The sequence below is a fragment of the Paroedura picta genome, chromosome 5, assembly GCF_049243985.1.
Source record: "Paroedura picta isolate Pp20150507F chromosome 5, Ppicta_v3.0, whole genome shotgun sequence".
Lineage (NCBI taxonomy): Eukaryota > Metazoa > Chordata > Lepidosauria > Squamata > Gekkonidae > Paroedura > Paroedura picta.
In genome coordinates, this window is record NC_135373.1 from 129,012,694 (window position 1) to 129,038,419 (window position 25,726).

Below are 25,726 nucleotides of genomic sequence, written 5' to 3' on the forward strand. Positions count from 1 at the left end.
GCAGGGCCAGCCTCAAGAATCCAGGAGAAGATGCATCAATCTTGGTTGCTTCCATGGTGCCCCTCTTTGCGTCCCCAACTGGAGGAGAGGCCCAGTCCTCGGCCAGGAAAGAAGCCGCCAAGCGGGTCACAGCCAATGACAATTATTCCCACCCTCTCTCCATAAAACCAAGATAAGTGTTACTAATAATACATCCTGAAAGGTTAAAAATCACACACTGGAGAACAAACATAGTTAATCATAAAATGTACCAAATGAAGACCAGATGTTTAAAGTCCTCCTTTTTTTTGGGGGGGGGGGGTGGATTGTCCTCTCCTCCCCCACACACATTCACACCCAAAGCCCAGTTGCAGCTGGCTCAGAGCCGTTGGAAGAGGCGAAAATTTAGTGGGGGGAGGAGCAGCCCTCCTGGATTTCCATAAAACTGCAATTCAATTACAGAAAGCAAGGCGAATTCCTAAGTCTCCACAGCCCCACTAATTGCCTAATTAAGGACTGGGACGCCAAGAGCGCAATTACACTCCCGGCTAAGTCATTAAGGCCCCGGTGATCATCGAATGGGATTTCCACTTAGGGACTGGGGGGAAGGGGGGCTGAGCAGCGGAGGTCCCGTTTCCCTTTTGTGCGCCTGGCTCACGTGGCAGGCAGGCCCAGAAGCCGTCCTCTCCTTCAGTCTCCTGCCTCAAGCGTTAAAAGGAAGAAGCCCTGCAACCTGCCTCATGGGTGCCCCCCCACCCACCCATTGCTTCTGCTGCAGGGGACCCGCAACTCTGCGTGTGTGTGTGTGCGCGCGTGTGCGTGTGGAAGGGTGCCACCTGCAGGCCGCCCCAAGCACTAACGCTGCTCCAGAGCGTGGAAAGGCACTTGGCGGCACCCCCTCCCTCCCCCTCCCACGCGCACGCACACACACACACACACACACTCCCACCCCCAAGTCAGCAGCCGCAGCGGCGTCCCCAGGGCTGCCCACGCGCGGAGGGACGGAGTCATGGAGGGTGGCGTGGCGTGGCATGGGGGGGGGTTGTGTTTGTGCAGCCTGCCAGGTGAGGCAGCGGAGAGAGCCCTGCCAGGTCAGCGGCACGAGGAGGAGCGTGCCCTTCTGCAGCAGCCGCTCTTATTTCTTTCTCAGCATAAGTGGGAGGTTTAATGCTGATTAAAATTTTAAAATATCACAGGCTCTGTAACAAGGAGTCTCATTTTCTTGTCGTATGCAGCTGACTTAGGAACAATTAATTATAAATGCAATGCCAGGATTAGTTATATCTGTTACACACATGCCTCGTGAGAACCCCTCGGCTCAAGCTGGCCGCCCACAGCTGAGACCCAGGATGGGGCGGGGCGGTGGGGGGGGAGCTCAGCAGCAGGCAGCAGCCCCACTCCGGCCCAACTAAGGTGCAGCCGCCACAGCCGCAGCCCCCTGGGCAGGCCCGAGGTGGGGAAGTGCTCCCAAAGAGAAGCTCTTGCACCCAGAGCCCCCCCCCCCAGTCTCCCCAGCCAGGGGCCCAGAGTTGTCTCTCCCACCCTGCATTAGCCTCCCTGGGGGATTTGTGCTCTATTGGGGCAGAGAGCCCCCCTGCTGCCAAGGAAGAGTCAGGAAGGGATGGAGATGGCTGGGGGGGGGGGGTTGCAATAATTGCTGGTGGGGTTTCCATACAGGGGGGCCAGTCTAGCCAACCAATGAACTCCTAAGCCAGAACCCCCCCCCCCAGCCTTCCCCGCAAGGTCAGGGGCTGCAGGAGCCCGTTCCGGGGGTGGGCAGAGGTTTGAGTCCAGCACGGTGGCTGGAGGACAGCCGGTCCCTCGTGAAGACGTGTGGCCCACACCAGAAGGCCCTGCCTGGGGATCGGGGAGGGGGGCGTCACACCTCCGCCCCCCATCCTCACAGGTGGCAGGAGGTTTTGGGAGGGGGAGGAGCCGAACACAAGGCCACCTTCCTGTCTACTGAATTCCCCACAACGATGGAGACCAATCGATATTCAGGGTCATCCTTTCTGCCACTGGGGTTGCCATAGCAACGGGAAGGAAGCCAAGGGAGCCAAGAACCCAAGGACAGGCTGGGGCAGGGAAGGGGTGGGGTGGGGTAGGGGGAAGGCACCCCCACGCATCATCTGCAGCTCCCAAGCAAAGCAAGGCTGTGTCGGCACCCCAGGCAGCACCCCATTCAAGCCCCCCCCACAAATGGGCAGCCCTCGGCTGTCCGGCCTCCCACTGGGCAGAGGCCCCCACAGGCCCACTCGGCCACCACGGAGCCAAGCCCCCCGTCTTCAGAGGAGAGTCCATGCCTCGCCCCTCCTGCAGCCATGCCCTTGGTAACCCACTCAGGCAGTGGGGGGCAGCTCCCTGCTCTAGGAGGGGCACCGGGAAGAAATACATTTCAGCAGCAAGTGCGCACGGGGGGGGGGGGGGGAGGCAAGGGAAAAGGAGAAAGCTGCCAGATGCTCTGAGATTCAAGCACCGGCTTCTTTCTGCCAGGGGGCCCAAGAGACAGAAGGAACTGCTCTAGAATCACAGATCACAGAGTTGGAAGGGCCCTCCTAGGTCATCTAGTCCAACCCCCTGCACTATGCAGGACACTCACATCCCTATCACTCATCCCCTGTCACCTGCCACCCCATTGAACCTTCCCAGAATCAGCCTCTCCGTCAGATGGCTCTCCAGCCACTGTTTGAAAATCTCCAAAGATGGAGAACCCACCACCTCCCGAGGAAGCCTGTTTCCCTGAGAAATCGCTTGAACTGTCAGGAACTTCTTCCAGATGTTTAGCCAAAAGATTCTTTTGAATTAATTTCATCCCATTGGACCTGGTCCATCACTCCAGGGCAAGAGAGAACAACTCTGCTCCATCCTCTACATCAGTGGTCCCCAACCCCCGGTCTGGGGACCGATGCCGGTCCGTAGATCAGTCACTACCGGGCTGCAGCTCCTCCTCGTCCTCCCCCCCCCCCGGCTGCTGCCTCAGGGGCTGCGCTGCCACTCTGCTGCCAGCTCACCTTTGGTGCTCTCCAGCGACTGCCATGGCTGAGGCTCCCCCTCGCCGTGGCACTGTGCAGCTGTTGCTGGCAGCGACACCCAGCGGGCGGTGGAAAGTAAGGGGAGCTGGTGGGAAAGCAAGTGGAGCAGGGGCTCAGGCAGCAGCGGCAACGTTCCTCGGCAAAAGACTACCCCGCCGGGCCTCAGTAAAATTGTCAAGCGTTGACCGGTCCCCAGTGATAAAAAGGTTGGGGACCACTGCTCTACATGGCAGCCTTTTAAATACTTGAAGATGGTCATCAGATCCCTTCTCAGTCGCCTCCTCTCTAGGCTAAACAGATCAAGCTCCCCCAACCTTTCGTCTTGGTCTCCAAACCCCTCACCATCTTTGTTGCCCTCCTCTGGACACGTTCTAGTTTGTCAACATCTCTCTTCAACTGGGGTGCCCAAAACTGAACACAGGACTCCAAGTGAGGCTGAACCAGAGCGGAGTAAAGCGGTACCATCACCTCCCGTGATCTGGAGACAATGCTCCGTTTGATACAGCCCAAAATCCCATTTGCCTTTTTAGCCACTGAGTCACGCGGCTGACTCCTGTTCAATGTATGGTCTACTAAGACTCCTAGATCCTTTTTGCACATTCTACTGCCAAGACAAGATTCCCCCATCTTATATTGGTGTATTTGGTTTTCCCTACCTAAATGCAGAACTTTACATTTGTCCCTATTGAACTTCATTTTATTCAGTTTAGCCCACTTCTCGAGCCTATCAAGATCATCCTGTATTCTGTTGCTGTCTTCAGTTGTGTTTGCTACCCCTCCCAGTTTAGTATCGTCTGCAAATTTAATTAGTATCCCCTCTAATCCCTCATCCGGATCATTTATAAATATGTGAACTCTGTGGAAGTCCTTTGCTGGAGGGAAGGGCCATGCCAGGCCCAGGGGCAGTTGTAAAGCCCTCACCAGCCTCCCAGCCCGCCTGTCCCCTGACATGGAACAGGCTGCTGCATGCAGGCTGGAGGGCCCCTCAGTCCTACTTTAGGACTGAGCCAAGGGGAAAAGAAACAAACAAGCCATGTGTTCAGGAGGGCATGGCAGGAAGTCCTTCTGAGCATATGGTGGAAGGTGGGAGGGGAGCCCCATTTCTGGCAGAGGAGACTCAGTGGGCGGATCAAGCCAGAGAAGATTGGTGGGGGGCTTTCCTCAGACCCCCCCCCCTCAAATGGCACTCATTAGGATGAGGGGGTGAGACTCTAAAGTCCAACTCACCCCAAGTCAACTGCGCGATTCTGCTGCCCTCCGGCGGGGGGGGGGGGCAAGCTAAGTGGACGGGCCAGTCTGGACAGCGGGGCAAGCAGCACAACAGAGGAACTCAGGCTGAGATGCTTGGGAGACATGCTTGGCCAGGAGACAGGTCGGGTCCACCTCCCATTGCCTGAGGGGGAGGGGGAGAGGCTCTGCCATGCTGGATTCATGCGCACCCACATTCCCTCGCCAAAAGGCGAGGCAGCAACGTCTGCCCCCGGCCCTGCTGGAAGAAGACAGAGCCGCCCCCTCCCGAGCCCGACCCCCCAGCTCCTCCCCCCCACTCACCCGCAAGCAGGAAGGTGATGAGGCAGGTCTCCTTCGGCAAGTACAGCTTGAGGCGGGAGCCGCTGAAGACGTACTCCACCACGGCCTCCGAGCGGCCGGCCCGCTGCAGGAAGGGCAGGAACTGCTTGGCCTTCTGGGTGTCCTGCGGGGAGGGGGACGGGAGAAAGACAGCCTCAGTCAGGGGGCAAGGCGGGGCCACAGGTGGAGAACCAGCCCCAAGGGCAGCACCTCCATGGGGGCCAGCAGGCACACTGGGGCGAGGAAAACAGAGCGCTGTTTGCCGGGGAGCTGCCTTCCATTGCCCCCCTCCCCCCTCCAGGGGAGCCCAGGTCACAGCAGCACCCTCCCGGCAGAAGGCTAGGAGCAGACCACCTTCCCAGGCCCCTGCAAAGAAGGACCCTCCCATGCAGAGAACCCAAGGGGAGCAGCAGTGAGACTCCAGGGACTCGCCCCCCCTCCACTCTGCTTGACCTGACCAAGCCAAAGGGCTGGGGGGAGGGGGAGGAGAAGGGCCCCCTTCCCAGCACATGGAACTCTCTGCACTAAACTGCATGTTCTACCGAAGCCTGAATCAGTAGCAACACGTGAGCCAAAGTGTCACCAAAGTGGGGGGGAGGGACAGGGGCTGGGGAAGGATGTATGGCAGAGCAGGGCAGCTTCCAAGGCAGGAGACTTGGGGGGGGGGGGGGGGATATCCACTTCCTCCTTCAGGGAGGACAGCTCCCCCCCCCCATCCCCATCCCCATCCCCGGAGGATTCCTCCTTAGCGGGCCGGCCGGAAGGCGGATTCCAGAGGCATGCGCTCACAGGCGGGCTCTGATTGCTCGCCCATTGACTTCTTTTGAACCGCCGCCCAAAGCTCTGCAGTCTATTTTTTTCCAGGAACAAAGATGGTGCACGTTGCCAGTGGCTGATTTATTTAACTGGGGAGGCGGGGGGGGGGGAGCCCCATGGCAGCTCCTGAAATGAAAAAGGCGGCCAGGTGGCTTTTTATTCTGCTCCTAGCTTAATTTAGAAAAATGTACCACAAAGAGGAAGCCAACTGGCCACGGCCAATGCTCCGTCCCTCCCATTGCCAAAGGAAGGCCTGGCTCCGGGACATCGAGGCGCTACCTGAGCAGAGCAGCAGAGCCGAGAGTGAGGCGGCCACCCTCGGCCAGTGGTTGGTGGCCAGCCATCCTATACCGAGGCAGCCTCAGGGTCACAATGGGCCACTGCTGCTGCAACCAGCCCACAGTGCTGGGGAGGCCACCCCTGGGTTGTCTGCATGGAATTCCCTGCCTGGGGCCGGCTGGCCGGATTCCCCCCACCCCTCCCCAGATACATTTGCCAGCTGTTTGGAATTAGTGGCTGGATGGCTCAGGCAGTCGCCTGAAACTCAGCCCCTCCAAGACAGAGGTCCTGTGGCTGGGCAGAAGAGGGCAGGATCAGGAAGCCCGTCTCCCATGCCTGGAAGGGGTTCAATAAACCCCTGCACTGGTTGCCAGGAAATTGGGAGTGACCTTCGATGCCTCCCTCTCTATGGAGGCTCAGGTCACCAAAGTAGCCCGGACAGCAGTCTTCTTCAAGTACTTAAAAGGCTGCCATGTAGAGGCCAGCTCATAGGGAACCAAAAGTCAAAGGATTCAGATGCCTGAGATTCATCAGGAGAGCTTTAAACTAAAGCCACTAGGGAAAGAAGACGATCAACATAGGGAGTGTAAGGAAGGAGAACGATCGGGGGCAGCCCAACCGGCAAGGCCAGATCATAGAGAACCAAAAGTAAAAAGATTCAGATGCTTTTATACAAACGCCCGAAGCATGGGCAATAAGAAGGAAGAGCTGGAACTTCTCATGCTGACGGAAAGGTATGATCTAGTAGGCATCACAGAAATTTGGTGGAATGATTCTCATGACTGGAATGTAACAGTGGATGGATATGAACTGTTCAGAAAAAACAGAATAGATCGAAGAGGTGGAGGAGTGGCACTGTATGTGAGGAAAGGGCTTACCTGTCAGGAAATTCTAGTGAAGGAGAGCATATCTACAGTGGAAAGCATCTCGGTGAAAATAAGCGAAGGGAAAACAAACAGTGTGGTGGTTGGTGTCTGCTACCGACCGCCTGACCAACGAGAGGATGTGGATGCTGCACTTTGTGAGCAGCTTGAGAAAATATCCAAACGGCAGGACCTTGTCATCATGGGTGACTTCAATTTCCCAGATGTGTGCTGGGAAACTAACTCTGCGAAGCGTCCTCAGTCATGCAAGTTTCTTACCTGTCTGGCTGACAATTTCATTTATCAAATGGTAGATGAACCATTTGTGGCTGCCAGGGTCCTCCTTCTGACACTATGGAGGGCCCATATTCAGCCGGTGCTTCGACATCTACACTGGTTACCAGTCTGTTACCAAGTCAAGGTCAAGCTTTTGGTACTGACCTTTAAGGCTATATGCAGTCTGGGTCCCCCTTACCGGTGGGACCGCTTGGTTGCTTATGCCCCCTGCAGGGCTCTTCGCTCTGGGGGTATGAATTTACTGGCTGTCCCGGGCCCTCGGGGCATACACCTGGCCTCGACCCAGGCCAGGGCCTTTTCAGCCCTGGTCCCAACCTGGTGGAATGATCTCCCAGAAGAGCTAAAGGCCCTGTCTGAATTGTCAGCTTTCCGCAGGGCCTGCAGGACAGAGTTCTTCCGCCAGGCGAACATTTGAGGGTAAGGTGGGGTCCTGATATTTTGAGGATCCCCCACGGTGTTGTCAGATATGGCACCTCACTTCCAATGGCAGAAGGCTTGGCTATAAAGAAGGATTTTATGGGGTTTTATTGTATTTTATTATTTTGTTGTTGTAATCTCCTGCAAGCTCATTAGGAGAGCAAATTGAAATGTGGGTGGGTGGGTGGCTGGACTGGACTTCTGGAGCCCTCTATGGCTAGGGGCCAAGACTCCCAACTCACACGGTCTTGGGGGGCCCCACCACTGGTGACTAGGCAGGCAGCAACCCTGGAGAGGGCTTTCTCAGTCGTGGCACCCTCTCCACGAAGCTCCGTCTGACCCTTGTAGGCTTGTTTCCCACCAGCGGCTGAAGCCTCTTTTGCTGGGCGCATTCCCAGGGGCCCTTCTCAGCCCTCCGCACTCACTGGGCTATTCTGCGTGTTTGTCCATGTATGTGTTTTATTGCTTTGTTTTTTACGTTCTTTACTTTGTTATGAACCTATTTACATTTTAGCATCCTACAGAAGAAGCACTAGTTTCTAAGTGTACCACCAAACAAAAAATGCAACTGACTAGTTCTTTTCATCCTCATGTGTTATTTTAAATGTTGTTTCAATGCTGGAGTGGCCTGATGAGTCCTGCCCGGAGGGCGAGCAGGGAGGGGAAGAGCAGGCTTCCTGAGCTCTGCTGTCCAGTTGCCAAAGGATTCTCAAGAGGACGCGACTTGGGCAGGCGAGCAGCACAAAGAATCATAAACAATGTGCTACCCTCAGCCAGGATTTCCCAACCAGGGTTATACCCAACAGGTCCAGAAGGGTTACTCCAGTAGCATGTGTGTGTGTGTATGTGTGTGTGGGGGGGTAATTTTTAAACGTATTTTTTAAAAGATGTTAAAATTTACCTGGGGTGTTGTCCTTATTTGGGCAGGTTGACCTGCCTCCTCCAAAACTAGCCTGGAAGGGGGGGGGTGTGGATCTTGTCCCTTTGGGGCTTAGGGGTGGGTGCGTGAGAACAAGGGCCCATGCGTAGGTCTGCGAACACAGCCTGGATCTCCATGTGTGTGTGTTTGTGTGTGTGTGAGAGAGAGAGAGAGAATATAAAAGAAAGTGACACATCACTTATGGGTAGGGTGTGTGCCAAGGAAGCATGGCCTGCTGACATCACTTGTGGGGTTGGCCAAAGTAGAAGAATATTTCAGAGCCTGACAAAATGCCAAACAGACACTGTGGAGACACTGGCCCAAGTTTTTAGGGTAGTTTTTTCTCTTACCGCACTCAAGGAGGGGCGCCAAAATGTTAATAAATTGGATCTCGGCTGTGAGGCATTAGCGAGCTGTGGATAAAGTCTTGTCGCTCCGCCACCGTGACCTTGCCACGGGTGATACAGAAAGGGAACTGGAGGCCTGTTGGCCGCCTTTGGAGGTGACATTTGATGGCTACAGGCAGTTCTCACTCCCGAAGTGGACAAGCTGCTGAGGGTGGTGAGGGTTACCACTTGCCTCCTTAATCCCTGCAGTCTTGGCTGCTCAAAGGGGGCAGCCAGCGGTCTAGAGGTCAGCTCAGGGATATCATTAATCTCTCCCTGTCATCCGGGGAGTTCCCTGAGCTGCTGAAGGGTGCAGAGATTTGCCCTCTCCTTAAAAAATCTTCGCTGGATTCCCAGGGCCCCCGCCAGCTACCGCCTGGTATCGCATTTGGTGTTTCTGGGTAAGGTAGTTGAGAGGGCCGCTACAAACCAGCTCCTGGCATTCTTGGATGAAACTTCGGCCCTCAATCCATATCAGTCTAGCTTCTGTCCTGGCCATGGGGTGGAGATGTCACTGGTGACCCTGGTGGACGATCTCCAGCATCAGCTGGATTGGGGCGGATCGGCCATTCTCATAACCTGTTGGCCACCTTTGACATGGTCAACCACGAGTTATTGGCCCACCATCTTGCCGGTACAGTTCTTTGCTGGTTATTTAAATTTTTAAAAATAAAATGTCTCAAATGTCTCGCGGTGGTTTATGAGATCAGGAAAATACAATAAAATTCCCTAAAATAGCCCATAAAACATAATAGAATAGAATAATAACACAGCATAACAAGATGGCGGAATATCAACCCATTCCCCTTTCAGCATGGGTCAGACTCTCTTTCTACCTGGGAGCGATGAACATAGCGGCCCTTAACCTAGAGATCCTAAGAAGGCAACACCGGAGACCGCTCTGGCCTCAACCATACGCCTGGCAGAAGAGCTCTGTCTTGCTAACAACAACAGGGCCCTTAGCACTTCCAGGAGCTCATTCCACCAGGTTGGGGCCAGGTGTATATCCCGGGAGCCTGGGACAACCAGTAAATTCATACTCGCAGAGTGGAAAGCCCTGCGGGGGGCACAAGCAAATAAGCAGTCCCGCAGATAGGTTGGACCCAAGCCGCGTAAAGCCTTAAAGGTTAAGTCCAAAACCTTCCTCCAAACCGGACCCAGAGGGTTGCACTAGGGAATGAGCTGTCGTGCCCCTGCCAGATTCCTTGTGGAGTTCCTCAGGGGGCAGTGCACTCCCCCACTCTTTTCAACATCTTCATGCGCTCTGGCCCAGCTGATCCAGAGTTTTGGACTGGGTTGTCATCAGCATGCAGATGACACTCAGCTCTACATCCTCATGGATGGCCGCCCAAACTCCCCCTCGGAACCATTTGCGAGATATTTGGAAACCGTGGCTGAATGGCTCAAGCAGAGTGTCCTGAAACTCATCCCCTCCAAGATGAAGGTCCTATGGTTGTGAAGGAAGGGGGCATATCAGGAAGTGCGCTTTCCTGTCCTGCCCAGGACGCAACTGACCACCACGTCCCAAGCCAGAAACGTGGGTGTGACCTTGGATGCCTCGCTAACTATGGAGGCACAGGTCAAGAAAGGAACCTGCCAGGCGTTTTTCCACCTTCTCCGGGCTAGGCTACTAGCGACCAATCTGTCTTCTGAGTACCTGGCCACTGTGATCCATGTGATAGTCACCTCCAGAATAGACTTCTGTAACTCAGTCTATGCGGGCCTGCCCTTGCTCCTGACTCGAAAACTGCAGCTGGTACAAAATGCAGCTGCTAGGGTCCTCACTGGGACACCTTGGAGGATCCAGCCTGTGCTAAGGCAGCTGCACTGATTTCCATCTGCGGCCCAGATAACGTTCATTTCTCCAGCCTATCAAGATCATCTTGTATTGTGATTCCGTCTTCGGTGGCGGTTGCAACCCCTCCCAGTTTAGTACCATCTGCAAATGTAATAAGTACCCCCTCTAATACCTCATCCAAATCATTTATAAATATGTTGAACAACACAGGCCCCAGGACAGATCCCTAGGGAACTCCACTTGTCACTCTTCTCCAAGAGGATGCTGAACCATTAACAAGTTCCCTTTGGGTATGATTTCACAGAATCAGAATCACAGAACCATAGAGTTGGAAGGGGCCACCCAGGCCATCTAGTCCAACCCCCTTCTCAATGCAGGATCAGCCCTAAGCATCCTAAAGCAGTGGTCCCCAACCTTTTTATCACTGGGGACCGGTCAATGCTTGACAATTTTACTGAGACCCAAGAGGGGTAGTCTTTTGCCGAGGGATGTCGCCGCCACCTGAGCCCCTGCTCCACTTGTTTTCCGCCAGCACCCCTCATTTCCCACCCCCCACTGGCGGGTGCTGCCAGCAGCAGCTGCACAGTACCACGCCGAGGGGGAGCCCCATCAATGGCAGCCGTTGGAGAGCACTAAAGATGAGCCGGCAGCAGACTGGCAGGGCAGCCCCCAAAGCAGCAGCCAGGGAGGAGGATGAGGAGGAGCCACTGCCCGGAACTGACTGATCCACGAACCGGTACCGGTCCCCAGACCGGGGGTTGGGGACCACTGTCCTAAAGCATCCAAGAAAAGTGTGTAACCAACCTTTTCTTAAAGACTGCCAATGAGGGGGAGCTCACCACCTCCTTAGGCAGCCTATTCCACTGCTGAACTACTCTGACTGTGAATAATTTTTTCCTGATATCTAGCCTATATCATTGTACTTGTAGTTTAAACCAATTACTGCGTGTCCTCTCCTCTGCAGCCAACAGAAACAACATCCTGACCTCCTCCAAGTGACAAGCTTTCAAATACTTAAAGAGGGCTATCATGTCTCCTCTCAACCTCCTTTTCTCCAGGCTAAACATTACCAAGTCCCTCAACCTATCTTCATAGGGTCCAGATCTTCCGTGGTCAGTCAGTACCGGGCCGCGGCTCCTCCTCGTCCCTTGGCCCCAGATCATCCCCGTCGTTCTCCTCTGTACCCTTTCAATTTTATCCGCATCCTTCTTGAACTGAGGCCTCCATAATTGCACACAGTACTCCAGGTGTGGTCTGACCAGTGCCGTATACAATGGGACTGACATCTTGTGATTTTGATGTGATGCCCCTGTTGATACAGCCCAAAATGGCATTCGCCTTTTTTACCGCTGCATCACACTGCCTGCTCGTGTTTAGTTTACAGTCCACAAGTACCCCAAGGTCTCGTTCACACACACAGTGTTACCTAGAAGTGTATCCCCCATCCAGTAGGTATGCTTTTCATTTTTCTGACCCAGATGCAGAACTTTACACTTATCTTTATTAAATTGCATCTTGTTCTCATTTGCCCATTTTTCCATTGTGTTCAGATCTCATTGAACTCTGTCTCTATCTTCTGGAGTATTTGCCAGTCCTCCCAATTTGCTGTCATCTGCAAACTTGATGGGTAGTCCATCCCCTCATCTAGATCATTAATAAATATGTTAAAAAGTACCGGACCGAGCCCTGAGGTACCCCGCTACTCACCTCCCTCCAGTCTGATGAAACACCACTGACAACAACTCTTTGAGTGCGGTTCTCTAACCAATTCCCTATCCACCTAACTATCTGAAAATCCAGATTGCAGTCCTTCAATTTATCCATCAGAACATCATGGGGAACCTTATCAAAAGCTTTACTAAAATCCAAGTAAACAACATCAACCGAATTTCCCCGATCCAGCAAACCTGTTACTTGGTCAAAAAAGGAAGCCAGGTTGGTTTGACAGGACCTGTTGGAGAAAAATCCATGCTGACTTCCTTGGATCACCAAATTGTCCTCCAGATGTTTGCAGATAACTCACTTTAATATCTGCTCCATTATCTTACCCACAACAGAGGTCAGACTCAGTGGTCTGTAGTTTCCCGGGTCATCCTTCCTCCCTTTTTTGAAGATCGGAATAACGTTTGCTCTCTTCGAGTCCTCCGGGACATCTCCAGTCCTTAATGAGGTCCCGAAGATGATGGACAAGGGCTGTGCAAGTTCTCTGGAAAGTTCTTTGAGCACTCTCGGGTGCATTTCATCCGGCCCAGGGGATTTGAACTCGTCCAGTGCAGCTAAATGCCTCTCGACAACCTCTCTGTCCATGTCAACCTGCCACCCAGACACTATCCCTTGGCTACTGCCATCTCTAGATGTGCCTAAACACTTTGACCTGTGGGAAAAAACAGATGTAAAATAGGCGCTGAGCCTTTCTGCTTTCTCTGCATCTTCCGTTAGAGTTTGTCCATCCGCACCCAACAGTGGGCCTATTGCCTCCTTTACTTTACGTTTGCTCCTCACATAACTGAAGAATCTTTTCTTGTTACAATGGGCTTCCCGGCCAATCTTAGCTCACTCTCAGCTTTGGCCTTTCTGATAATTGATCTACAGTGCCTAGTAACTCTTCTTTAGAGCTCTGTCCTTCCCTCCATTTCCTGAACATTTCTATTTTCTTTCTCAGTTCCTCTTGAAGTTCTCTGTTCATCCAAATAGGCTTCTTAGAGCTCCTGCAGTGTTTTTGTCTTTCTGGGATAGTCATTGATTGAGCATGCAATAGCTCTTGTTTGAGTAGCGCCCACCCTTCACATGCTCCCTTCCCTTCCAGCATTCTCGTCCATGGTATGACACTCATCATGTCTCTGAGTTTATTAAAGTTTGCCCTATGAAAATCCAACATCTGCGTCCGGCTACAAGCCCCCCATCTCAAAAGGGTAAGATTTGTTTTGGTAAGATCCGGATAATTACCGACGAATCAGCTTGACATCTAAAGCTGGCAAAATTTTAGAACAAATCATCAAATAGCTAGAGCGGATGGCTGTAATTACTGTCAGCATGGCTTTCTCAAGAAAAAGTAATGTCAGACTAATGTTATCTTTTTGGGGGGATGGGGGAGGAAGTTACTACCTTGCTAGATCATGGGAATGCTGTCATTGTTTACCTTGACTTCAGTAAGGCATTTGTTAAGGTTCCAATTTATATTCTTATTGGCAAGTTGGTAAAATGCGGTATGGATCCTATTACTGTTAGGTGGATCAAGAACTAGTTGGCAGATCACATCCAAAGGGTGCTTGTAAATGGCTCGTCATCTTCTTGGAGTGGAGTGATGAGTGGAGTTCCCCACGGATCTGTCCTGGGGCCTGTGTTGTTCAACATATTCATAAATGATTTGGATGGGGGATTAGAGGGGACACTTATTAAATTTGCAGGTGACACTAAACTGGTAGCAAACACAGCAGAAGACCAGAATCAGGATACAGGATGATCTTGAAAACTGGGCTGGAAAACTGGGCTAAAATGAATTTCAATAGTGATAAATGTAAAGTTCTGCATTTAGGCAGGAACAATCAAATGCATCACTATAGGATGGGTGAGAATTTTCTTGGCAGTAGTATGTGTGAAAAGGATCTGTGGGTCTTAGTAAACCACACACTGCACATGAGTGGGACTTGGTAGCAAATGGGATTTTAGGCTGTATTAAAAGAAGTACAGTGTCCAGATTACATGAGGTGATGTTACCACTTTACTCTGCTCCGGTTCGGCCTCACTTGGAATACTGTGTTCAGTTTTGGGCATCACATCTGAAGAAAGATGCAGAGAAACTGGAGAGTGTCCAGAGGAGGGCCACAAAGATGGTGAGGGGTGTGAACACCCAGTTGTATGAGGAAAGGTTGAGGGATCTTGGTCTGTTTAGCCTGGAAAGAAGATGACTAAGAGGTGACACGATCATCATCTTCAGATGCAGGAAGGGCTGTCACAAGGAGGATGAAACAGAGTTGTTTTCTGTTGCCCCAGAGGGGAAGACCAGAAGCGTTAGGTTGAAATTAATTCAGAAGAATTTTTGGCTAAAAATAAGGAAAGCGTTGGTCATGTCCACTCCCTCCGGTCCAGCACCAGGTCCGCTCTGGAGGCAGAGGATCCCCCAGGGACCTCGGGGGCCCAGCTGTCTCTGACCAGGGGATGAGCAACCTGAGAGCAGCCAGGCTGGAACCCAGCCTCACTAGCTGAAGCCCCTGGACAAGGCCGCAACCAATCAAGAAGGCTCACTGGGAGAACAGCACCGCAGGCCACAAACCAAGACCCCTGCAAGCCCTGGGCATTTTCCAGAGCGGCAGCACAGGCAAAGGCGATCCACCTTGACAGCTGTCCGAAGACCAGCATGCTTGACGGCTCACTGTCAAAGTGGATGAGGTCCAGCTGCAATTCCTTCCGAGCTCTTTGGACTGAGGGCTGCTCCACCCGTTCTGGCTATTTCAGCAGAGCCTTTGAGACAAGGCCCTTTGTGGGGTCAATGCAGGTGTGACTCAGCCTGTCTCCAGAGACTCCTATTTTGGCAATGTTCCTGCTACTCCCAACTTTTCAACCTCTGGCTTGTTTGCCACATCTGTTCCGGCTCTTCAATTTCTGGCTTGCCTGACGTCCCTGCTCTGGTCCTTTGACTCTTTTGGCTTGGCTTCAACTCCGTTCCTGATTCTGGTTCATGTTTTGCCTTTGTCCCACTCGCTCTGGTCTTGATTTCTGCTGGGCTTGACTTCGCTCCCCACCCCGCATTCCTGTGACCTCTGTCTCTCCCAGCTCCTGACCTCCTGGATTGGACTTTGGGCAAGCTCTGTGCTCCGGCACAACCACCCGGCGGTACAGGTGCAGGTGCACCTTGGCAGGGCAGCACCAAATCCCTGACAGTCAGAGTGGTTCCTTAGTAGAACAGGCCTCCCCAGGAGGTGGTGGGTGTTCCATCTTTGGAAGTTTTTAAGCAGAGGCTGTGAACTTAGGCAGAAGATGGAGAGTGGGTGGGCAGGAAGGGATGGGCCAGGGTTTGTCTCTTGTGGCCCTTCTTTGCATTCCCAGGGAATTGCTGAGAGCCACTGTAGGATGGTAGGTGAATTCCCTCCCAGCCAGGCTGGATTCTGGAGACTTTGGGGCATGATATTGGGGTCACTGTGGGTGGGCAGGTAGCTGTGAGTTCCTGCATTATGCAGAGGGTTGGACTAGTTGACCCTGGAGGTCCCTTTCAGCTCCATGATTCTATGACCAGTCAGCGGAGGTAACAGGCCAAAGCCATTAAAGGCCTGATGCTTCAGGAGGAGAAGGAGGCTTCCTGGGTTGGTTCCCCCTGGCCAAAGCTCCTGGCTCAAGCTCCACTGCTGAAAATGACCTCCCCTTCCCCCCAGTGCCCACTCCTTGGCTCTTGCAGGGCTTCTCCCGGTGCAGGAGAGCTGCTGGGATGAGAGCTGAGGGCTGCCCGGCTGCCCTGCTCTCCTTCAGGCGGCACCGGCTGCCTCTTGTCCGGCTGGTCCCCTGGGGAGAAAGGAGGCTGCTGAACTGCATCCTAGAGGAGTCAGCACACCCAATGCTGAGGTGCACCAGGCAGGGCTGTTGTTCCAAGCCTCCCCAGGGAGGTTAATTACCTTCTGACAGATAGGAAATCATGCATAGGCAATGCGGAGGAAAATAAAATCATCATAACTATACAGAGGTGCCAATTAGGCAGAATTATGCAGGGACTTTGGGGAAGAGCAGGAGTGTGCTGACGCACTTTCTCTCACTCTGATTGAGACTTTCACAAATCCATAATGGAAAGTACAGCGTTTAAAGCGCCTAGATGCAGATTGGGCTTATATGCCTTAAGTTATGCAATAAATTACTCCAGAGCAGGGTTACGCGATTTGGAGGAAAGAGGGAGGGCGCAAGGCATGCAGCCCCTTCTGTGAGAACCGCCAAAGCAGCCGCCATGTGTCCCGGCCAGGCCAGGCCTGCTCACCCTCCCAGCCTGGAGTCCTTCCTGCTTTCCTGGGGGCTAGGGGCCAGCCTCTCGGGCAGCTCTGCTGCTGTCAGGGGGCAAGCTGGTTGGCCTGAGCAGATGTCTCCAGCAACTGATCCCCAATTAGTCACCTGCTCCCCTTCCACCCCAGCAGCGTCAGATGGGGTCACTGGAGCAGCACCCCCCGCCCTGGCCCCAGGGACCCGAGAGGCAACATGGAAGCCTCCCTTCGTGGGGAGGGGCCACTCTCCCAGCAGCAACGGTGGCCCCTGCTGTTGACCATGGGCCTGCCACACTCCAGCCACGCATTGGCCAGGAGGATAAGGAGAAACAGCCCCAAAGGCCAGTACCCCATTTCGGCCTCACTCCCACTGGGGTAGGGAGAGGAACAGGGGCAAGGGCCACAACAAAAGGGCCCTCCCTGCCTAGAAAGCCAAAGGTCAGGGAGGGGACAGGGCTCAAAGGAGGGGTGGGGTTCTCTCGCTCTCCCCCAGAAATCAAGGCTCTCGGTCGGCTGGCCCATCCAGGCAAAACGGCTGTGAAAACGAACTAATTCCTCCCCAGGGAAGGCTGGAGGGGAGATTCTGCCCCAGGAAGGGCTTTAACCCAGAGAGTGGGAAAGAGTGGGGGGAATTTTCAAGGAAGGCCTGACCATTTCTCCCTTTCGGAATACTCCAGATCACTGAAGCAGCAAGCGCCCTGCCCCACGGAACCTCCCCAAAGCACGGTTTGGGTTCTGCTTGAAGCAGAGTCATGCTTACCCCAGAGATGTCAGCCACCCGGTGGATTGGGACCTCCTTCTTGCTGTGCAATCCTTTGCCATTCTTTATAGCCCTGGTGGGAAACAAGGGAAAGGCTGGTGAGGGGGAGGGGAAACCTCTGAGTTTCGCTGCAGCCTCTCCCAGCCCAGCGGGGCACTCCCACTCTGGAGGGAAAGAGTTTGTTAACACCAAGGAATGTTGTCAGTGGTCCTTCATCAGACTGGAGGGAGGTGAGTAGCGGGGTACTTCAGGGCTCGGGGCTCGGCCTGGTACTTTTTAACATATTTATTAATGATCTAAGGATCGCTACCCATTTGTGAAATCTACAGATCACTACCCATTTGTGAATCTACGGATTGCTACCCATTTGTGATGGTCCATGTGGGTACGAATGAGATGTCCCTGAATACCATCGCTCCTATTAAAACAGACTATCAAGATCTAGGGAGGAAGCTCAAGCAAATGGGTGCACAAGTGGTATTCTCTTCAATCTTGCCTGTCAAGGGAAGAGGAATGCGTCGGGAGAGGAAGATAATGGAAGTGAATCAGTGGCTGCATAGTTGGTGCCGGCAGGAGAGATTTGGTTTCTGGGACCATGGGATAGGCTTTCTTGAGGAAGGCCTACTAGCACCTGATGGACTGCACTTATCGAAACTGGGGAAAAATGTGTTTGGCAGGAACCTGGGGAGATTCATCAGGAGAGCTTTAAACTGAAGCCACTAGGGGAAGGAGACGATCAACATAGGGAGTGTAAGGAAGGAGAACGATCGGGGACAGCCCAACCGGCAAGGCCAGCTCATAGGGAACCAAAAGGATTCAGATGCCTTTATACAGTGGGTCCCCAACCTTTCTGAGGCTGCGGACCGGCAGGGCAGCGGGCTGTGCCCGCACATCTCGCATCCGCGGGCCGCACCCGCGCATCGCGCATGTGCGAATGCGTCATGCGCGGCCGAAATCGTGCATGCGCGGCACTTTCGCGCATGCGCAGTTTGGGCCGCGAATAGCGCGTTCGTGGGCGCGGCCCTGATTCCCTCTCCCCGCCCTCCCGCAGTAAGAAGCTTCCCGGGCCGCAAGCTTGCGGCCTGGGAAGTTTTTTTACTGCGGGGGGGCGGGGAGAGGGAGCGGCGGCCCGGTGCCATGGCCTTCGCGGCCCGGCACCAGGACGCGGCCCGCAGGTTGGGGACCACTGCCTTTATACTAACGCCCGAAGCATGGGCAATAAGAAGAAAGAACTGGATCTTCTCATGCTGATGGAAAGGTATGATCTAGTAGGCATCACAGAAACTTGGTGGAATGATTCTCATGACTGGAATGTAACAGTGGATGGATATGAACTGTTCAGAAAAAACAGAATAGATCGAAGAGGTGGAGGAGTGGCACTGTATGTGAGGAAAGGGCTTACCTGTCAGGAAATTCTAGTGAAGGAGAGCATATCTACAGTGGAAAACATCTGGGTGAAAATAAGCGAGGGGAAAACAAACAGTGTGGTGGTTGGTGTCTGCTACCGACCGCCCGACCAACGAGAGGATGTGGATGCTACACTTTGTGAGTAGCTTGAGAAAATATCCAAGCGGCAGGACCTTGTCATCATGGGTGACTACAATTTCCCAGATGTGTGCTGGGAAACAAACTCTGCAAAGCGTCCTCAGTCATGCAAGTTTCTTACCTGTCCGGCTGACAATTTCATTTATCAAATGGTAGATGAACCCACAAGCGGTTCAGCCATACTGGACTTAATACTGACCAACAGGCAAGAGTTGGTGGATGAGGTGAAGGTGGTGGGGACCCTAGGGGGAAGTGACCGTGTCCTCATAGAATTCCTTTTGAGATGAGGAGGCAAGGAAACTTAATGAAAAACCAAATACACCAATATAGGATGGGGGAGACTTGTCAAGGATCTAGCAGTCTTAGTAGACCAAACATTAAACATGAGGCAGCAGTGTGACTCAGTGGCTAAAACGGCAAATGGGATTTTGGGCTGTATCTAATGGAGTATTGTGCCCAGATCACGGGAGGTGATGGTACCAGCTTTACTCTGCTCTGGTTCGGCCTCACTTGGAGTCCTGCATTCAGTTTTGGGCACCCCAGTTGAAGAGGGATGTTGACAAACTGGAACGTGTCCAGAGGAGGGCAACAAAGATGGTGAGGGGTTTGGAGACCAAGACATATGAAGAAGGGTTGGGGGAGCTTGGCCTGTTTAGCCTGGAGAGGAGACGACTGACAGGGGATCTGATGACCATCTTCAAGTATTTAAAAGGGTGCCATATGGAGGATGGAGCAGAGTTGTTCTCTCTTGCCCCAGAGGGACAGACCAGAACGAATGGGATGAAATTAATTCAAAAGAAATTCCGTCAAAACATCCGGAAGAAGTTCCTGACAGTCAGAGCGGTTTCTCAGTGGAACAGGCTTCCTCAGGAGGTGGTGGGTTCGCCATCTTTGGACATTTTTAAACAGAGGCTAGATAGCCATCTGACTGAGAGGCTGATTCTGTGAAGGCTCAAGGGGGTAGCAGGTTACAGTAGATGAGCGATTGGGATGTGAGTGTCCTACGTAGAAGAAGAAGAAGAAGAGTTGGTTCTTATATGCCGCTTTTCCCTACCTGAAGGAGGCTCAAAGTGGCTTACAGTCGCCTTTCCATTCCTCTCCCCACAACAGACACCCTGTGGGGTGGGTGAGGCTGAGAGAGCCCTGATATCACTGCTCGGTCAGAACAGTTTTATCAGTGCCGTGGCGAGCCCAAGGTCACCCAGCTGGATGCATGTGGAGGAGCGCAGAATCAAACCTGGCATTCCAGATTAGAAGTCCACACTCCTAACCACTACACCAAACTGCAGCGGGTTGGACTAGATGACCCAGGAGGTCCCTTTCAACTCTATTAGTCTATGATTCTGTGATTCTACATACTGAACAGAGCTGCAAGGGGAGGCAGACTATCCACACGAGAAGGAAGAGGGGGACCTCCACCCCCAACTTGCCTCCTGAGCAACAGTTTAGCATGAGAAAGCTCCAAAGAGGCCACCCCACCCTCCACAAAGCAATGCAGGTAGGCCCTTGGGGACAGGCGGAATTATAAGGGTGGGTGAGCAAAGAGCCCCATGCAGGGGAAGGGGAAGCAGAGCAGAATGGGGCCCTGGAGAGGACCCAGGGGCTGGGGAGGGTAGCCTTTCTTGGTTCAGGAAATCGGGGAGGTTTCTAACCTTATGACCCCCCCCCCTCAGTTGAGGCCAGTGGACAGAGCGGGCAATAGATTCAGGACAGAAAAAAAGGAGTAACTTCTTTGCTGAAGGCGTCATTAAGCTGTGGCATTTCTGGGGGATCCAGGGAGGGCCCCAAGCTCTTCAAAGGGGACAAGAAGGAATCTCCATGCTGAGAGGCAGCCAATCTCTGAAACCCACACAAAGGGGAGGCCTCTGCCCGGGCACCCCATCTGCAGGCCTTCTGGGGCCACAGGCCTGGCCCCTACGTGGAGGAGGACGGTGGTTGGGTGGCACTCGCTGGCTGTGCCAAGGCTTTCCCACCCACCCTATTGTGGCCAACGTAGCCAGGTACAGAAAACAAAGAGTTCTGGAGCCCCCAGGAGGGCCAGGGTGGAATGCAGCAGTGGCAGTGTGGCCCCAAGAGTAAGAAGCCAAGCTGCAGCAGGCAAGAGGCCAGCCCCTCCAGGCCCCTGTGCTCAGAGCTCTCAGGGGTCCAACAGGTAGGTGCGACCTTGCCTCAAGATTCCCTGCCCCTCTTCTCCGGGTCATGGGAGAAGGTCCAGATTGGTGCAGGTGAGGAATACGCAGGAAGCCCAAAGGCCCTTAGCAGCAGAGCAAGAGATGTAAAGAGGGGAGGGAAGGACTCTACCTTCTGCAGGACTATTATTATTATTATTATTATTATTATTATTATTATTATTATTATTATTATTATTATTATTATTATTATTTTAGATTTATTTCCCACCTCTCCCGACAGGCTCGAGGCAGGTCACAACAACTAACCCCATTAAAATTCCCACTAAAACATCAAACTACTAACATGACGGCTAAAAATCCCATCCTTCCCCCAATTATCAAAGAGGTGAAGAGGAAAGGATAGGGGAGTAGTGTACACTCCAGCTCCTAGGGCGGGAGCGATGTCCCTGACTCGCTGACCCCAGCCTCAACCATAGACCTGGTGGAAGAGCTCCGTTTTACAGGCCCTGCGGAAGGCTGAAAGCTCCCACAGGGCCTGCAGCTCACCCGGGAGCTCCTTCCACCAGGTCGGGGCCAGGACCGAAAAGGCCCCGGCCGTGGTCGAGGCTAGGCGCGCTTCCTTCGGGCCGGGGACCACAGGTTCTCAGGTATGTGGGTCCCAACCCGCGTATGGCTTTGAAGGTTAAAACCAAAACCTTGACCCGGATCCGGGCAGCAATTGGCAGCCAATGCAGCTGCCTCAGCACCGGCTGGATGTGGGCCCTCCAAGACGTCCCTGTGAGGACTAGGATTCCCCCTTGCCCAGGGCAATGCTTCAGGCACATCCTGAAGAAGTGTTTCTCCCCCCCCCCCTGCTGGAGGGAAGCCACTGGACAGGAGAGCCCTTGGACAGGAGAGCTGCTCAGAAGGAGACTCCTCTCGAGACACTCGCATGGCTCTTGATTGGGGGGAGGAAGGAGGGGGGCTGAGAGTCTTGCCTGAATGCACAAGGGAGGAAAGGGTCTGGCATCAAAGGCATGCAGGCCCATCCCCTGTCCCTACACCCTGCTGGCCCTAAAGAAGGACAAATGTGTGTGTGTGGGGGGGGGGGGAGCACGCAAAAACTGATGCCTTCTCTTGGGGGAGGGTGACACCTCCTGCCTCCCAGCCTCTTCTGAGTGCCTTTCTGCTGCCCAGAACTGCCTCTAGAAGCCCTAAAGGCCAGACGGTTGGTTGGGGCGTTTCCTGAAGACAGGTCTGCTGGAAGCGGGGCAGGCAGTGTGTGAAAGGAGCCCCAGCTGCTGGTGCAGCCCCTGCAGGGTTTCCCCACTCACCCACTCAAGGAAGCAGAGAGGGAAGCAGAGAGCAGATTCCCCAGCCCCAAATGTATGGGAGGCCGACCCCTCCCCCCCACACACACACATACACACAGAGCTCCCAGCCTCCTGTCAACAATTCCTTTTCCTCATGGGAGGGGGGGGGTGGTGGTAGAGGGGATCTCCGGCATCCGCCGGGGGGGGGGGGGGGAGGAAGAAGGCTCAGAGCCCAGAGAAATGTCAACACCACTTTGCTTCACCCATTCATGCCCCACTTCCCAAGGCGGCTCAGAGGGGGCAAGGAGGCATTTCCATATGCAGAAGAAAGAGATGGGGGGGGGGCTGATGCAAATAGCAGAGGAAGCTCAAAAGGGGTCCTGCCCTCATGCGCTCTCCCCCACAGTCCTGCAGGGACCCATGGGTGGGGCAGGCAGGGTGAAGGGTGCTTGGGTCTGGAGCACAGCCGTCCATTCCCTTGGGACACTCCTTTCCCTCTGTCTGCCCTCAGAGGTGGGGAGGGGGGGGACGAGAATGTCCCAACTTGCAGCCCAGTGGGTACGGACTGTAGCCACCGTTCCCTCCCACGGAGTTTCCTGTGCTGAGCAGGACCGGCACAGAGGCCGATGGTTCCAGAGCGTGGCCCGTGCACAGGACAGCAGGACATGGAAAGGAGGCAGCCTCAGGAGGAGGCGAGGCAAAATGATTCTATGATTATTCTATGATTCCATGAAGGAGGCTGGCCAGCCCTGGTCCAGGGAGAGCGGGGAAAGGGACCCTGCCTGCCCAGCGCAGTGGAAGGGCTTCCTCAGCTCTTCAGCATTCGGTGACCTCGGCTGGCATCCTTCCTTGGGCTGTGGGGATTCCTTCCGTGGCGTCTCGCTGACTTCCCTTCAGCACCCCTGCCTAGCCGGGCATCCTTCCGCAGCTAACTCCCTCACTTGCTTCCGCCAAGGAAGGCCGAGGCTGCAACTCTGCAGAAGCCCAGGCCGGGAAGCCTTGGTCCGTTCACAAGACAAGCATTCCCTCTTGGAGTTCCAATCCCTCCTCCTGCCTCCTCGCCCCCCCCCCCCCGAGGTGTTGCCACAGCAACCAGAGCCAGCTGTTCCCCATCCACCAGCTGGGCAGCCAGTGTCGGCTGAAGAGTCCTTCGGACGCAATGGATCAAGCAGAGAGCGAAAGGACAGAGCTAGTCATGTGCCCAGACCCAGTTCCCAAGTCTGACGACAGCCCAGAGAAGTCTAGGAGTTTGCTGAGTGGTGAGACGGAGGAGGGGCATGACTATCACGGGATGCAGGAGGAGCACAAGGCTCCGGGGGGGGGGGGGGGGGGGGGTGTGACTGATGTTCCCGATGGAATCACTCAGCTCATTAGCAGGACTGCTTTTAGGCAGAGCTGCAGCAGCATTTTAGTGTGGGTGCAATCTGTGCAGTGACCCTCCCGTCTGGCTTGGATTTCCTTTGCTCTACAAAACTCCTGCGTGGTTTCCTCCTATCGGTTTCCTTGACCTTGGCTCTCAACTTCGCTCCCGGTAACTGGACTGCCTTTGACGACTACCTCTGCTTCGCTGGATCCTGACTGCAGCTGTCCCTCGATCCCTCTTTGCCTCGCCCCAACTCTGCATGCTTCGGTATGTGTAACTCCCCGGACTGGACACGGACTCTGCTCTCTTTGGACTCACGCTTGGCTTTGCAGCCAAGGCACCTCCCGCCCAGCTACCCCTGGGGGCAGCCAGATAGGGCAGCACACCCCCCCTTGCCTCAACGAAGCTCCTTCTCCCGCCTGCAAGCAGTCCTGTGGCCATCGGCCATGTGGCTTCCCCCCCCCCCGGGTCCTCAAGCGGAACCTCCCCCCCCCACCCCCACGCAATTGCCACACCTACTCACCGTGCCTCAGCCGCCAGCAGCTCATCATAGTGCGAGGAGCGCTGGTCATCGTCTTGGCGGTAGCGAATGACGGTGGCCAATCCCTTGCTGACTAGGGCTTCAGCAATGTTGCTGCAAGGAGGGAAGGAGGAAGAAAGGAGCCTGCATGAGTGCCTGAAAATCTAACACAAGCTTACCAAGAAGGGCCTTTCCGAAGACCACCTTTCCCTGAGCATCCCCCCCACCCACCCACCCCACTCCACGCTGCCCAGAGCTGTGGGGCCCCAGAAAGCACCCCTCGGCCCAGCTGCCTCTGGCTCTTGCAATGGGGCCGCATCGAGGGCTTTGAGGGCAGCGCCCCACTTGGCCCTGCCGCTCTCGTTGCAGCTGTGCGCACAGGGCCAGGGGGGCGGTGCCAGGGGGCAGCAGGGTTTCAAAGTAATGGAGTTGGGTTCAACCCCCCCCCCCCCCCCAAGGCACACACGTCTCTCTACGGGTTGATGCTGCCCAAGTGCAAGATCCAGCCTGGCAAAGACCTTTTGATATACCTGGAGGTGTGTAATGTGGGAGCAGGGGGAACAGGACCAAGCCAGAGCCCACGTGTATGCCCCCGCCCACCCACCCCCCCGTGGGAAATAGGGAGGGCAGGGCAGGTTTGGACAAGCAGCTAGTTCCACGTTAGCCTGGCCACCTCTCCATTTGTGCCCCAACTCCTTCCTGCAGTGATGCTGGAAGGAGGTCGAGGCTTGTGCTGGTTTCCAGGATGGTCTTGATAGGCTCGAGAAGTGGGCTAAACTGAATAAAATGAAATTCAATAGGGACAAATGTAAAGTTCTGCAATTAGGGAGGAAAAACCAAAGACACCAATATAAGATGGGGGAGACTTGTCTTGGCAGTAGCATGTGCGAAAAGGATCTAGGAGTCTTAGTAGACCAGACACTGAACATGATTCAGCAGTGTGACTCCGTGGCTAAAAAGGCAAACGGGATTTTGGGCTGTATTAAAAGAAATAAAGTGTTCAGATCGCATGAGTTAATGTTACCTCTTTAGACCACTCTGGTAAGACCTCCCTTGGAGTACTGTGCTCAGTTTTGGGCACCCCAGTTGAAGAGGGATGTAGACAAACTGGAATGTGTCCAGAGGAGGGCAACAAAGATGGTGAGGGGTTTGGAGACCATGAAGAAAGGTTGGGGGAGCTTGGTCTGTTTAGCCTAAAGAGGAGACGACTGAGAGGAGATCTGATAACCATCTTTAAGTATTTAAAAGGGTGCCATATAGAGGATGGAACAGAATTGTTCTCTCTTGCCCAGAGGGACAGACCAGAACGAATGGGATGAAATTAATTGTATACGGCACTGGTCAGACCACACCTGGAATACTGTGTGCAGTTCTGGAGGTCTCACTTCAAGAAGGACGTAGATAAAACTGAAAGGGTACAGAGGAGAGCGACGAGGATGATCTGGGGCCAAGGGACCAAGCCCTATGAAGATAGGTTGAGGGACTTGGGAATGTTCAGCCTGGAGTAAAGGAGGTAGAGAGGGGACATGATAGCCCTCTTTAAGTATTTGAAAGGTTGTCACTTGGACACACCTGCTTTACAGAGACTTCTGTCCATTGCTGCTAATCACGAGGCCAAGATAGAACCCAACTCCATTACATCTCTGCAGCACAGACACATGCAGATGAGGGCGCTTATGCCCCCCCCACACTTGGCAAGTAACGTGCCTCCCCCCAACTGCTGACCTGTAAATAGGCCAGCCCAACCCCTTAACTGGGGGCACCGAGGAAGCCCAAAGGTTGGCCCTCACAACCCAAAC

The 25,726-nt window shown here is 54.1% G+C and overlaps 1 protein-coding gene across 1 annotated transcript in view; it reads right to left on the reverse strand.

Annotated features, from left to right (window-relative positions):
- SND1 (staphylococcal nuclease and tudor domain containing 1) overlaps positions 1-25,726 on the reverse strand; it is a 156,995-nt gene that overhangs the window by 69,894 nt on the left and 61,375 nt on the right. Inside the window, exons 13-15 of the mRNA XM_077340608.1 lie at positions 23,931-24,041; positions 17,076-17,148; positions 4,563-4,704 (exon numbers count right to left, since the gene is read on the reverse strand). Of these exons, the coding sequence (XP_077196723.1) occupies positions 4,563-4,704; positions 17,076-17,148; positions 23,931-24,041 (326 nt within the window). The remainder of the gene's footprint in view (positions 1-4,562; positions 4,705-17,075; positions 17,149-23,930; positions 24,042-25,726) is intronic.